The 14,561-nt window shown below is 38.6% G+C and overlaps 1 protein-coding gene across 1 annotated transcript; it reads left to right on the top strand.

Annotated features, from left to right (window-relative positions):
* Positions 1-3,629: 3,629 nt before the first annotated feature.
* colec10 (collectin sub-family member 10 (C-type lectin)) lies at positions 3,630-12,504 on the top strand (the record flags this gene model as incomplete). Its single annotated transcript, XM_079342775.1, has 7 exons — positions 3,630-3,823; positions 5,542-5,613; positions 8,685-8,756; positions 10,490-10,543; positions 11,367-11,462; positions 11,971-12,182; positions 12,265-12,504. The coding sequence occupies exons 1-7, from the start codon at positions 3,724-3,726 to the stop codon at positions 12,502-12,504; spliced, it is 846 nt and encodes a 281-aa protein (XP_079198901.1). The 5' UTR covers positions 3,630-3,723.
* Between the last annotated feature and the right edge of the window lie 2,057 nt (positions 12,505-14,561).

Below are 14,561 nucleotides of genomic sequence, written 5' to 3'. Positions count from 1 at the left end.
GGAATACATGAGGCCAATGTATTGTGCTGTATGTATTGCTTGATGTATTTTTAAACATTTATCTGATTTTCTCCATTTTCTTTTGTGCATTGATTAAAATTCTATTTAATTTGGGACATGGGCACCAGAAATTGTTTCATTCTGTTTGTAGCAGTCAATAGGATTTATGTGTTAGGGCAGGTCGTATCAGTGTTGTCACTATCTGGGGCTTGTATGTACAGAGCCTGGCTCAGTTGGACGTGGCAATGCTGTTTTGGATGGGATGACTATGTTGTTACGGTTACAGGCAGAAAACAGGGAGGAGGACCAAAGTTCAGAAATAAAAAACTATTTATTTTTACTAAAAAGCAAAAAACACTTAACAAAAACTTACCATTCAAAAACTCAATCCTGAACATCAAAAAACACAGGAAGGCATGAGAAGAAGTCATTAGAAAATGCAAATATCATCAACATCAGACAGGAACCCAAAAAACAATGAACTGACAACATGAGGTAAGGAAGACTAAATAGACTTGGGGTAATTAGACACAGGTTGCAACTAATAAGACAGGTGAGGACAATCAGGGTAATCAAGACAGGAGGGGAACACAGAGACAGGAAACAAGAACACTGAAGACCAGAACTACAATTTAAAACAGGAAACACTAAAGACTGAACGAAGAAACATTAACACACAAGTAAAACAGGCAACAATATTAAAGCCAACATAGAAGGACACGAGGAAACAAAGTAACACGGCAAAACAACACAAGGAAATAAATAAAACAGAACTCAAAACTCAGAAATACAACATGCACAAAACCAATCTATGACATATATGATAACGTGGGTAAAATATAAAGGATCTGCATGTGGGTTTAGGTGAGAGCTAGCATGGAAACTAGGTGGTACTGCTGTTCTGAAAGAAATGGAAACCACACTGTCAACATACCCATGCGGGGCCCATGTGGGTCAGATATGGGCTGGTGAAAGGGCCCCATCTTAGTGGCCCAGCTGGGTCCCAGTTAATTTTTTCCAGGTGTTCCATGGTGGGCAAGCCCAGATGGGCTCGAGGTAGGCATTACATAGGCCATAGCTTAGACCCACATGGGCAACCCAGGTTTCTCCCATCTGGGGCCCAAACTAGCTGGGCCCCATGTGGGATTATTATGGGTCCCTAATGGTAACCATAAGGGTAGTAACCATTATTATTATGGGTAAACAAAGGGTCTTTTTACACACTCATGCAATATTGTTAGTGTTAAATGCTATAATAATAATAGTGATAACAAAGAGACCAGTATTACAATTAATTACTTTTTTATTTTTTAAACAAAGATGAGACCTTGAATTAGTCATTTCCACCTCAAAGTCCTTGTTGAGGTGTTGCCTGTGTTACGATTCACTGAATGTTTGGACCAAGACGCATGATTTAGAGACAGCTTAATCAGTTTTAACAATAATTTTAATAAACACATGAAGTGACACGAGTGGAATGAACGTGCAAAAGTCCAAGTTCGTCCGTGAACAATGTAAATCCTGGTGAAATCCAAAATCCCGAACGTGTGCGGTGAACATAGATGAGATGAACAGCAGACGACGACACGCAGACGGAGGAGCAGGTGAGGTCTTGCAGGGAGCTGATGCAGGAAAAAACACGAGGAAGAGATAGTCGGTTTATATGCGGACGCTGATTGACGATGAGCTGCACCTGGAAACCACACCTGCTGCAAATCTAGACTAGGGGAGGAGACACAGGAGGAGCAGACAGACAATAGTGTGGTCTAGTGGCCATGTACTCGGTCCTACACACAGCAGGACTGCTTTTGGATTTCACCGGGACTGTCGCTAGGATTTACATTGCTGCATCGTTCACGGATGAACTGGGACTTTTGCACATTCATTCCACTCGTGTCACTTCATCGTGTTTATTAAAATTATTGTTAAAACTTATTAAGCTGTCTCTGAGTCGTGCGTCTGGGTCCAAACATTCAGTGAATCGTAACACAGGCAACACCTCAACAAGGACTTTGAGGTGGAAATGACTAATTCAAGGTCTCATCTTTGTTTGTCGTTCAATAAAAATAAAACAAATTAATTGTAATACTGGTCTCTTTGTTATTATTATTATTATTATTATTATTATTATTATTATTATTATTATAGCATTTAACACATGAGTGTGTAAAAAGAGCCTTTGTTTGCCCATAATAATAATGGTTACCTTATGGGTACCATCAGGGACCCATAATAAGCCCACATGGGGCCCAGCTAGTTTGGGCCCTGGATGGGAGAAACCTAGGTTGCCCATGTTGGTCTAAGCTACGGCCTATGTAATGCCCACCTTGAGCCCTTCTGGGCTTGCCCACATGGGGCCACCATGGAACCTCCAGACAAAATTAACCGGGACCCAGTTGGGCCGCCGAGATGGGGTCCATTCACCAGCCCATATCTGACCCACATGGGCCTCGCATGGGTGTGGTGACAGGGTCTACCGCCCACCTACTGCCCATGTGGGGCCCAACAATGAAGCCCACTCTAAACCAATGCCCACTCAAAGCCCAACCAGCCCAAGTGAAGCCCATATGGGCCCCAACTATACATGTTTGCTGGGCAGGGGACCACATTGTAGCTTATGTAGCTAATCAGTAAGGCATGGGGGCATCATTTGGACAAGGGGTTTCTTCCCTGAGTGATTATCCTTAGACAACATGAATATTGAGTTGATTTAAAACAGGGGTGTAACAATTCCCAATATAATATTGAACCATTTGGTACTGCATCCATGGTTCAATATGACTTTGTGAATGCTGTTTATCAGTTATGAGTACAATTAACCTGCATGCATTGTATTTCTCTCGAAATTGACTGCATTTGTGTCTATACACACCAGGATAAGGAAACTTCTCCCTGCAAGTTAAAGTTGGGTGAAGCTGACAGCATATATTACTTATATACAGTACATGGTGAGCCATGAGGAGATATTACATTATGTGATAACACTGCCAAGAGAAAATGAGAAACAAAAAAATAACTATCTTCAAACATCGCTTCACACGTGTCTCCTACTCAAATGGAAACAATTACAGAGTGTATCCAAGTTTACGGCAACAGACTACATCAGGCTTTACCATTAGCTGCCTTTCATAAATATTGACCTATAGGCTGACTGTATTGTTGCATCGCTAATATGAATACAACTACAATCTACAATAAATCTGCATGGACATAAAGAGAGTGCATGATATTAAAAGAGAATTTTATGGATCACAAATGTGATTCCTAACAAGTTATCTTGAGATTTTTATAATGTGTTGTTTTCCGTAATTAATATACATCAACCATCAATGTGTTCTTTACTGCTTTTCTCCCATTAATTTATCAACATTGAGATAAAAATAGTACATAACTATTTTAAATACCAAGGGACGAGATAAACAGGAATGCACTAATCTGTCAAGTGTTGTTTGACATTGTAACAAGTAACTGATAACATTCTATAAACAAGTGTGTGCATGCACACACGTGTGTGTGTGTGTGTGTGTGTGTGTGTGTGTGTGTGGTTGTTCTATAAACACTCGCATAGCTTTGTTCTCACTCTCTCTGAAGCAAGTTTGCGAATTAGAGCTACGCCAAATTTTCACTTTTATAGTAAAGACTGTGTGTAGATGTCTATTGGGACTTTACATCCTGAAAAAAAAAAAATCAAGATCTCCTTCAGTGGTCAGTGATGTTTGGAAGATGATGGGAAATTTTGAACTTTTTGTGTTGGCAGCTGCATTCAACTACATCTCTGCCTCTACAGAGGTTTGCACCAATTCTCTTCTACCAGGAGCTAAAGGTAATGCAAGCTCGAGAATCCATAATGAGTCTGTCTGAGAATGTGTGTGTTTAAACTTGACTGTAAAATGCCTTTGTCAAAATTATTCGTGGCATAGATGTAGATGTTTTATTTTCTACACATATTTACTAATCTAATCTTTGGTTTCTTTTCTGCATCATAATCTGGACAATTGTTTGCGCACATTGTTGGAGATAAAGGACATGAAGTTTATGACCTCACTGATAATGTAAATTAGTTAAACCAAAAACCTCACCGTAATGTAAATGTTGAGACCTTCATATGCGTCAAATAAGAAAAGTCTGAGTGGAACATTTGGAGGAAACACCCCTAATAAGCTTCAGGCTTTACAGAGCTGATGATAAAGGTACCAAGCATGTAATGTCCTGTAGTTTATTATCCTACAGTCTGCTACCCCATAGTGTTTTGGAGGGAATGCCTCACTGTGTGTGTTTTCCATTTTATGGCATCCAGTAGCTCGCTCCCCTACTGATTCAGACAGACAGAACTAATAAAAACATAGTTAAATTAAGCACCTTTTCTCAGCTCCATACTGGCAAACATGGCATTCACTTCACATGGCACTGACTTTTTCTTAAACTATAGATTGAATGAAGTGAAGCGCTAGCATGGTTCAAGCAAAAAAAAGCAGCAGTAACATTACACACTCAATAGGAAAAGAGTGGACATTTTGTAAGTGCTCTACTGAATTTCTTATTCTCGTCAGAAAGTCCCAAAGTGAGAGAGTGTATTTAGACAGCTGCCACTAAACTGAACTGATTATTTGTACAAGACTCATCCCAGATACAACTGACCACTGAGTCTGTCTGTGTTTTCTTTGTGTGGGTGATGGACGTGCATTCTTCAATGTCCCTTATCCTAAAAAAAAAACAACTCCATTGTTCTAATGTATTAAAACTTTCCCAACATTTTATTGCATTTACTGGTAGTTTGACATCACCATTTAAAGTAATTTTCCAGTATTTAGTTTTTACTGAGACAAAAGAATGTGGGACTGGTGCATTCACCAGAAACACAATTTTCTTTAAACACAAGTCACATTAGGAGTTTACTGTATTGGGCTAACGAAATCCCCTGTTGACCTCACTCCTTTATCTTCCTAATAAGCCATGTTAATCATTTTATTGTTTGTGGTTTCCGTTCAGAAATGTTTATACTGTTATGCAGGCAGACACATGTTACACTGCAGTGATTTAGGTTACTTCAAAATGTCATCCCAGTCTAAAAAATTCTAAAGAATCACTTTTCCTAATACTCCTCCATGGCTAAATGAGGGGGCTTATTACGATCCTTCATTTCAAAGAACAGTACTTAAAAAGACATGAAGTACTGTTGGCATAAAAGGGAGGGGAAATTATAGCTCTCAGAGACACTCTGAAGGCTCTCAAGATTTCTTGCCAAGAGCTCTACAGCAGCGAATTCACTAGGGATATTTCTCCTACCCATCATTTGTACTTTCATCTCTGAAAGCTATGTTTTGACACTAATACCTAAAAGATCTAGGGCTTCTGAAAATACGATCAGTTTGAATTGGATTAATGTGCATTACCTGGGTATATGAAAAGTGAAATTACACAGACTTTAGGACAAAATGGTGCATTAAACTGCGGTAACATGCTGTAACAATACATATAATTTTGTATCTTTAATCAAGTTTTCTGTAATACTCCTCTTCGCTGACTTTTTTTTTCACCCAGGAGACCAAGGTCAGATTGGAGAGGAGGGAGATCAAGGAAAAATGGGGAAAAATGGACCACCAGGACTTCCAGGTATCTATTACCTATCAACGTCATCATATTAAGAGTCTATAGCAGGGTAAAGGAAGTTGCCTCGCTATTAACTAAGTCTAACTATTTTTCTTTAGCTACAGTGTATGGACTGAATAACAATACAGAATATCTAGCAGTTGACTGCCTTTTCCCGAGCTCTTTAAGTTTGGAGTTCAGATTAATTGTTGCTTTGCATGAATATATTTTTTAAATGGCACAGAAAAGTTGATTGGTTTGAAATAATATCTTTGTGTTAGATGACATATTGTTCTTAAAAATAGGTGAAGAGGTGAAAAACAGGCATATCAGTTTGATAAGCCATATTTTTATGTTGTATGTACTTGAAAGTTATTAATCATACTTGTTCTTTTGCTATTTTACAAGTCAAATGGTTTGCCTGGATGTGAACAAATTCCATTGACAAAAACTGATTTCACCCTAAGTATGTCATTAACAGTGCTGCTTTAAACTGCACAACTAATCATGTCTTAGTCTGTACTTTGAGCTTTCACATGGCCTGCATAACTTTCACAGACAGAAAGAGCTGCACTGCTGTGTTTCTGTAGAGGAAGCAGACGTGTCAATTGCTGCTGAGGAACGCAGCGGTGTCCCACTTTACCATGATGTGAGTCCCAACTGGGCTGACTAGCAGGCCAACCAACCAGCCAAATAACACAATTTAACACGCAAAAACAGACACACACACAAGCCATATTCGCACATAAGATGTAAACTATATAGGGCAGCCGATGTAGACAGACATACAGTAAAAACCCACAGTACGTTATTTTACATAAACGCACAGTCTGGACCTTGGCTGCCCTCTTGCTTTCCGCAAGTGTTTGTTTTATTCACACAGAGGTTGTCACTCACACGGACACACACTCTCTTCTCTCATCACACTGTATGAAAGACAAATGCCAAAACAACTTGAGTCCTTTCCAACAGCGTACAGAAAAGGAAGTGTATATATATTTGACCCTTTTTCAACTTTTCAACTTTGCAGATATTTTTCGGCAGTATAGAGCACCCAGTCATTATGGTTTCTCTGTGTATGCTTACTGTAGGAATGAACGCAGGTTCCTATGATTACTCTGTAAGCATGTCAACAGCTCAGGGGATGACGCATGTATTCCCTGTCTTAATTTAAGCCTTTTTACAGGAAACACTTGGTTAATTTTGGAACATTAAAAGGGAATACATGACTGTGAATTCTCCGGAGTGCAACAAACTGTTGCTCCAGGCTTATTGACGTCAACAAACAGTCTCTTTTAAGGCTTGGAGTTCCATTTTTGTTAATTGGGCTTTCCACTCAACTTCAGTGGTACACACAGAAGAGTTGAGAGTTGTTTACACTTCTTAATTTAATGTTGAACCTGTTGCAATGAACCATACCACAAATGGAAATTCTGACTTCTTGTTACCAAACTCTTTTTTTCTCTGTCCAGAAAGATTAAAAGCTGAAAAAACTGTATTATATGACAGTTATATGAGTAAACAAGTTTCCATGATAAGCACTGTTTACCTTTATTTTCAAATTACTTAAGACTCAAAAACACCTTGTCTCTTAAAGTCAGAACTAACGTTTTTTTACAATAGGTGTTTTGAAAGGGCCTTACTTTCTGCTGTTAGATGTGGCCTTCACCCCTTTTATCCTCCAGCAGCTGGAGAATCCAGACGTTAAACCAGTTGGAGGGGTTGGCTATTATAAAGAACAATTGCAGTGATAGGAAGGCCTGTTATCTTGACGCCTGGAAAGACAGTTTAACTGGCAAGCCTAAGCGCTGCAAAAACAACATACTTTTATAGACACAGAAGAAGTAACAAGATAGAGAAAAATGTCGCTTCACATCACACAAGCACTCATTATTGCTGATCACAATCAGTGCAGAGTTCAGTATTGTCAAAATATGAGCTTTGATAAGAATCTTCTCAGGAATTCATGCTGAAAATTACTCAAAAATTGCACACAGACTGTTCTGAAACGGTGAAATTTCCCATAAACCAGAGCAGTACAGAGTCTAGCAGACCTCACACAATCCATAAGACCCCACACCTTTCGCCAGCACTTCTCACAAATCATCAAGTAAAAAATACACATGAGAAAATGGGAAATAGAAGGGACTATGTGTGTGTATGTAAGTGTGTGTGTGGCAAATCCCTCAAACAGCAATAGGCCTCTCTAGTGCGTCACTTAGTATTTGAAACGCCATCAATTTCCAGTTAAATAGTTTCCTGAGGAAATACTCATTCATGTGCTGGTTGAAAGCCTCAGACTACTCTGTAGTTTTCCCATACTCTCTTTTTCTCACACACATGCACACACACTTTATCTCTCTCTCACTTCCTCTGATATTCTCTGTCCACCAAACACCTTTTGCCAAAATAATCTTCTACCACCACAACTGTTGAATGTGGAGGGACAGTGTTAAGAAAACAGAAAAGGAAAATATTTCAGAAGTTATATTTAGATGACAACAATCAGACAACCATTATCGCAAACAAAAAAAAGAAATCCACACAAAACCTGCTCTGTGAAGCTTAAGTCAATCTCCACTCCACAACAGATCTTTGAACTAAAACTAAATCAGTGCCTGAAAAAAAATCACAATTTGTTCCTCTCCTTTATTCACTGGCATAACTATAATCCTGATAATAACAATAACAGCATTGATTTGTGATCCAAACTATGCAATGATTGTAGGAAAACCACCTCAGGGCGTGCAGAGATGACTTCTCAATGACAAGACAGGAACTTGCAATTATATTGATTAGGCTTGAAAAGAACAAAATAATCTGGGAACAAAACATAAATGATGGAAGCCATGCACGATGGACATAATTGTGAAAATGACAGAATACATGCCTGATTTTACAGTTTCATGTGCCACATTGATGTCAAATTGAGTTTGAGGTTCTGGGTAATGTTGCCAGTTGATTCTCTGGTTTCTAACGTGCACTGGGTTTGATTTGGACGGTACACTTTAAAACTGAGATGATGATTTTGTTATTTCTCGATATGGAGTCCTCATCTTTCTACTCCTCTGTCTTTCTTTTCCTTTTTTTCCAAGGAATGCAGGGAGAAACTGGGCTTAAAGGAGAGGTGGGCCATGTAGGGAAGATGGGGCCTGTTGGAGACAAAGGTATAACAGAGAAACATCACTTTAATAACATTTTAGTTCTAGTTCTATTGAAAGTTTGAACCAATGATCCTGGCTTATCTCTCCCTCGGAAATCTCAGCTCTTTTTCTGTAATGACGCTTAAGCACATTGAGTCTATGTTTGTCATGTGACGTGTGTTACATAAATAAACGTGACCTTTAAATGCAGCTAGTTTGATACTACAGTGTAAAAATAGGCCTTATCAGTTTCATTGTCAATGCTCAATCCCACACGCTGCACAATGAGCTCAACAGAGGATGGCCTTTCAATTTTCTGTGTTTCCTAAAAGAAAATCTCCAATATAAGAGAAATAAACAAACTGTATTACTCTCAAGTCTACCAATTTGACTTAATCACTGAGCAACAAAACACTTTAAGTCATCAATAACAAGTAACAAAATTGAAAAGTAGCTTTTAGCTTCTACAGGATCTTAATGTCTTTATAATCACCTGAAAGAAGAAATATGGTTTCCTGAGCTCCTCCTTAGTAACAGCTCCATTACCACAGACTGAAAATATTTTAATAAGAAGAGTTGACATTTCTACAAGAATCAGGAAACCTAATTAGTCCCAAGGCTATATACACCAACTGCAATTTTTATTTATTTATTTTTAACTTTCCTTTTTATTCAAAGTTATAACATCCAAAGATCGAGGAATCATAATTATCAGGTTGATGTCATGCAGTTGCTGTATTTATATTTTTATGAGCAGATATGCTCCCCCTGCCCATTTTCAGCATTTTTGTTTTTAGCATTCATTATATTTAATGCACTTCCAGGAAAGTGGCTGTGCATCAGCCATCTTAGGCAACCAAGTGAGGTCATGGCTTTGGATTCTCCTTGATCCTGAGCGCCAGCAGCTCATAAAACACCTGGAGAAAAAAACATGCAATTTTATTGCAATGTTGGTTTTAGCAGGCTCACAAGCAACAACTACTAACTTACTGTTTCATATAATTTGCTTGTGCTACAAGCACGCTCACAAAAAAAACCTCTTTTCATCCTGTGAATTTATGAAATCATATGAAAAAAACAACTGCAATGAGGCTGTACAAGACAGACTAGGCACAAAGTAAAGTGCACTGCATATCTGATAGCATTTTATCTTAAAACTCCATGGAGCTCGTAAACTGGCAACAGAAATGAACATTTCACTTCTTCATTAAAGTTTTAACATTTCAGTCAATGCTCTGAATTGCAACTGTGTATTCTGAACCCGACTCATAACAAACAGTCAGACTGGTCACAGTGTTCAGCTACAAAAAGTCCTTTCTCTGGCTCTTCACACAACAACAGCCTGTTGTGATGTTTGCACTGCAGCTCACTTCCCCAAAAGTTGCAACTGTCAATTCATTTACTTTGTAAGCATCTAGGATTACATTTAGACACAATGAATAAAATTTAATTTTTCCATATTCAAATAAATATTGAGGTCTATTTGGAAAAATCTAATCTTGGTGAAATGTGTTGAATTGACTTAAAGAAATCTCTACCTGTGTGTTGCCATATTAAAAATATAAAATGTATAATGCAGCCATCTAGTGGTAATACACTAAAACTACATGACAAAACAATGATCATAACACATAAAACTGCAAGTGAAATTATTTTCAGATGAATGAACTGTGATACCTATTTTACCTATTTAAAGAGAACAAAAATCTCTGCCACCAAAACTGTATGACATTTTTTATAACAGATTTTTATTACAGGTGACAAGGGCGCCACAGGTTTGGAAGGGCCCTGTGGTTTCAAAGGGACATCAGGTGAGTAAGTTTAATCCTAACTGACAAGGGTTTGATTTATTAAAGTCCTGTTGGACAGTAACCCTTGTTCTGCGTCTTTCAGTACTAAATGATGACGTTACAAAAATGTACATTTACAAATACACAGCCAGAACAGAGGTACACTGTTTTCCTGAAATTTCAACAGTCAGTCTACTAAGTGGATTTGAGATGGTACAACAGTTGAGCAAACAATTGTCATTTCAGTTACTTCAATAAAGAAAACAAACGTGTCTGTGTCTGGTTCCAATAAAATGACGAGACGTGTTTGGTTATGCTTGCTCCTGCAGAAATACAGCCAAGCAGCACAAAATACAACTCAGCTGTCAAAGAGTATTAATGCTTGTCTTAGCTTCGACCATGTTCTCCACCACACCAGAGCTGAACTCAAACATTAGAGAGTTAACGTTCACCTTTTTAATATTACATAGACATTTTTAAGATACAGTTCCCGAACTAAATGAGAGTGTACAACCTGACCTAAATCAATCTGATCATTTATCATTTGCCAAAAAATAGGCTGAGCAAAGATAGCCCAAGGACAAAAGTGCTGACTATGAAAAAAAAAACCTCTGTTCTGATATCAGAGCTTTTAAATATCTAAGTTTATTGTATACTGCATCTGTCAACTGAGTCAAATTGATTTAAATAATCCCAGGCTATTGTGAAGGAGGTCTTTATGCAGTGGCAGAGTCATTATAATTCTATCATATAGTATGGTTTGGTCACAGTCATAGCTCAGGAAGCTAAATCCTTCTTAGAAATCATATTCCACATTTCTGATCCCTCTTTCTTAATCCACCAGGCACAACATGTGACTGTGGCAGGTACAGAAAGGTGGTTGGACAGCTGGATGTCAGCATAGGCAAGCTGAGGAATGCTGTCAAGTTTGTGAAGAATGGTGAGTAATTTTAGTGCATAGTATACAAAACAGTATGAATTTGTTCTTCAGATGATAGAAAAAAAACATCCTCCTCTGTTATTAAACCATTGGATTATATTTTGTTTTATTGTAAAAAAAAAAAAAGTGTAAGTACATTGTCAAAGTATTTCTTTGTCTGTGTGTTTCTCTGAGTCTTATTGGCCTTTTATGATGTCATTTGATGAATGTTTCATGAACATTTCCTTTTCACTTTTTTAGATGACTCTTCTCATCTGATTTTAGGTCTGAAAAAGTGGTCTGACGTCAGTAGATAGGTCAACAATTAAAATAAATATTTTCTGTTCATAACACCATAACACCGTTGACTTTTAGATGAGGTGCATTAACCCTTACAATGCTTGTCTAACTAAAGGGTCAATACTGGCTCCCTGGTAAATGCTTTAATCTTGTGCCTTTTTGACATCAGTTATATGATGGAAAAAGATTAATAACCTTGCCGGTCACTTTTGACCCCTGTCCTATGCAGTGATCATGGGCCTGAGAGAAACAGAAGAGAGATACTACCTGCTAGTGAAGGAGGCCAAGAAGTTCAGAGAGGCTTCAATAAATTGCAAGCTACGAGGTGGCACCCTGGCAATGCCGAAAACCAACAACACCAATCTTCTCATGGCAGACTTGGTCAGTCAGTCCGGACTGACAAGAGTTTATATAGGAATACACGCCCAGAGCTTGGACACAGTAAGTGCTCCCCATCTGACAGACAATATCAAAGGACACAACTTTTAATATCTTTAACATTTATTCCTTTTTTTAACATCAGGGTGGAACTAGTGCTTATGCATATGCAGATACCAGCCCTCTGCAAGGTTTTGAAATTTGGAGCCAAGAGGTGGAATTAAATTCAAAATTGTCTCCCAGCACAAACTCAAGCTGCGTGGAGCTGCTCAGTACAGGAACGTGGGGTCATGTGGAGTGTGAAGCAACCCTGTTTTTCATCTGTGAGTTCCCAAAGAGCAGCAGAAAAGGAGGAGGACGGACGCCTGTCTCTGCATCAATTTAGCACTTCCATCCAGGGACAGACACATGCATGCATGCATTTATATCCTTTTTTTATGTATTTTTTTCTTTATTTTGAAATGGAAAATGTACACCATTAAAAAAAATCCAAGTCACATTTAATCAGTTATCTCATTTCAGTTATAAAGCAGTGAAAGGTCGAAAATCTTAAATTTAACAAGTTTAAACCAAGCAACATTTTTCATGTATGGAGTGTCATCTGTCTTATTAGCCAGTATTTTGCAATCTCTTTAGATAACTAGTATAACAACATCCTTTTGTCAACCTACATATTTGAAACAGTGGAAACTGGTGAAACATTTTTTTCACTTTTATTGCCTACTGTACACTAATAACAAAAAGGTTTAAATTTTTTTTAGTGATATAGAAAAAGAAAGATGAATGCAAATGTGGGAAGTAAAAAGGCGTGTTTTGAGTTCTGCATAGGCTATGAATAGAAAGTATAACTAAATATTGGCAGTTTGACATTGGATGTCATTGCTTACTAAGCCAGTGTTTTTCAACCAGTGTGCCGCGGCACACTGGTGTGCCGCGAGATATTGTCAGGTGTGCCGTGGGAAATGGTCAAATTTCACCTAATTGGTCTAAAAAAGAAGTCGAGTGTCTGTGCTGTCAAGTGCCTGGCAGTTATCATGTAATACTCTTCCATATCAGTAGGTGGCAGCAGGTAGCAAATTGCATTGTACTCTGAGACTAGAGAATTAGTGATGCATTGATGCGACAGACAGGTGGCGGTGACAGTGACATTTTGGCTAGCGAGTATATACGGTAACAGTGATGGAGAAGTTTTTGAAAAAGAAAAATGCTCACTCCGAACTGGACCCTGGACAAAATTCGGACCCAGATGAAGGCCCTAGTATAAGTGGAGGTCAAAAGAAAGCAAAGACTGTGAGCTCGAGCAAAGTTTCGAGGCAATACAGCGAAAGCTATCTTTCATTTGGATTTACTTACACCGGGGATGCAACGGCACAAACTCCGCTGTGCTTGGTGTGTGGTGAAAAGCTATCCAACAGTGCTATGGTCCCAAGTAAGCTTAAACGCCATCTCCAAACGAAACACCCTTCGCTTCAAAACAAGAATGTGGACTATTTTGTTCGCCTGCGTGAACACACGGAGAAACAGGCAACTTTCATGAGAAAAACCACAAAGGTAAATGAGAGAGCCCTTAAAGCTAGCTACCATGTTGCAGAACTTGTAGCTAAATCAAAAAAGTCCCACACGGTGGCAGAGACATTAATACTTCCCGCCTGCAAAGCCATTGTAAATGAGATGCTCGGACCTGAAGCGGCTAAAGAAATAGCCAAAGTTCCTCTCTCAGATAACACAATATCCAGACGTATTGATAACATGTCTGCAGACATCGAAAGTGTGGTTTTGGAAAAGATTCGTATCAGTAAGAAATTTGCGTTGCAACTTGACGAGTCTACTGATATTAGTGGACATGCTCAACTCTTGGCCAATGTGCGTTTTGTGGATGGAGACGCAATCAGAGAAAACTTCTTCTTTTGCAAGGCATTGCCAGAAAGAACAACAGGAGAGGAAATTTTTCGGGTCACATCAGAATATCTTGAAAAAGGAGGACTTAAAGAGCATATTGCAGGTTAAAGACAAAACTTAACTAATCATAGGAAAATACGTTAACAATACTGTTTTTAAAGAAATTCTGAAATTAATAACCCACAGGGTCTCCTGGAGACGTTTTAGTACGTTTTCGCACGTCTTTGCTCTTTACTTCCGCATTCGGCTGTGACGTAACATAAGGGAGTCCCGCTGAATCCCCGTCTGTTTAACATAGAAAAGCATTGATCCGAGTGTCACTCCCGTCAATAAAGAGGAAGAAAATATGTATTCCTTTACATATAATGGTCCACTGGCTTATTATTCTGAACCTATTAGATGTGATAGAGAGCAGAAACAGGCAGGATTAGAGGAATAACGGCCTCAGGAGAGAAGTGAAGTTGTGGTGTGAGTAGAGACCCTGAGCAGGCGTCCTGCTGAGTGACAGGTGTCAGCTCGCTATATATGGGCTCGTGCTGTGTT

Source organism: Symphodus melops (genome assembly GCF_947650265.1).
Source record: "Symphodus melops genome assembly, chromosome: 5".
NCBI classification, from domain to species: domain Eukaryota; kingdom Metazoa; phylum Chordata; class Actinopteri; order Labriformes; family Labridae; genus Symphodus; species Symphodus melops.
This window is presented reverse-complemented; position numbering and strand designations above follow the sequence as displayed.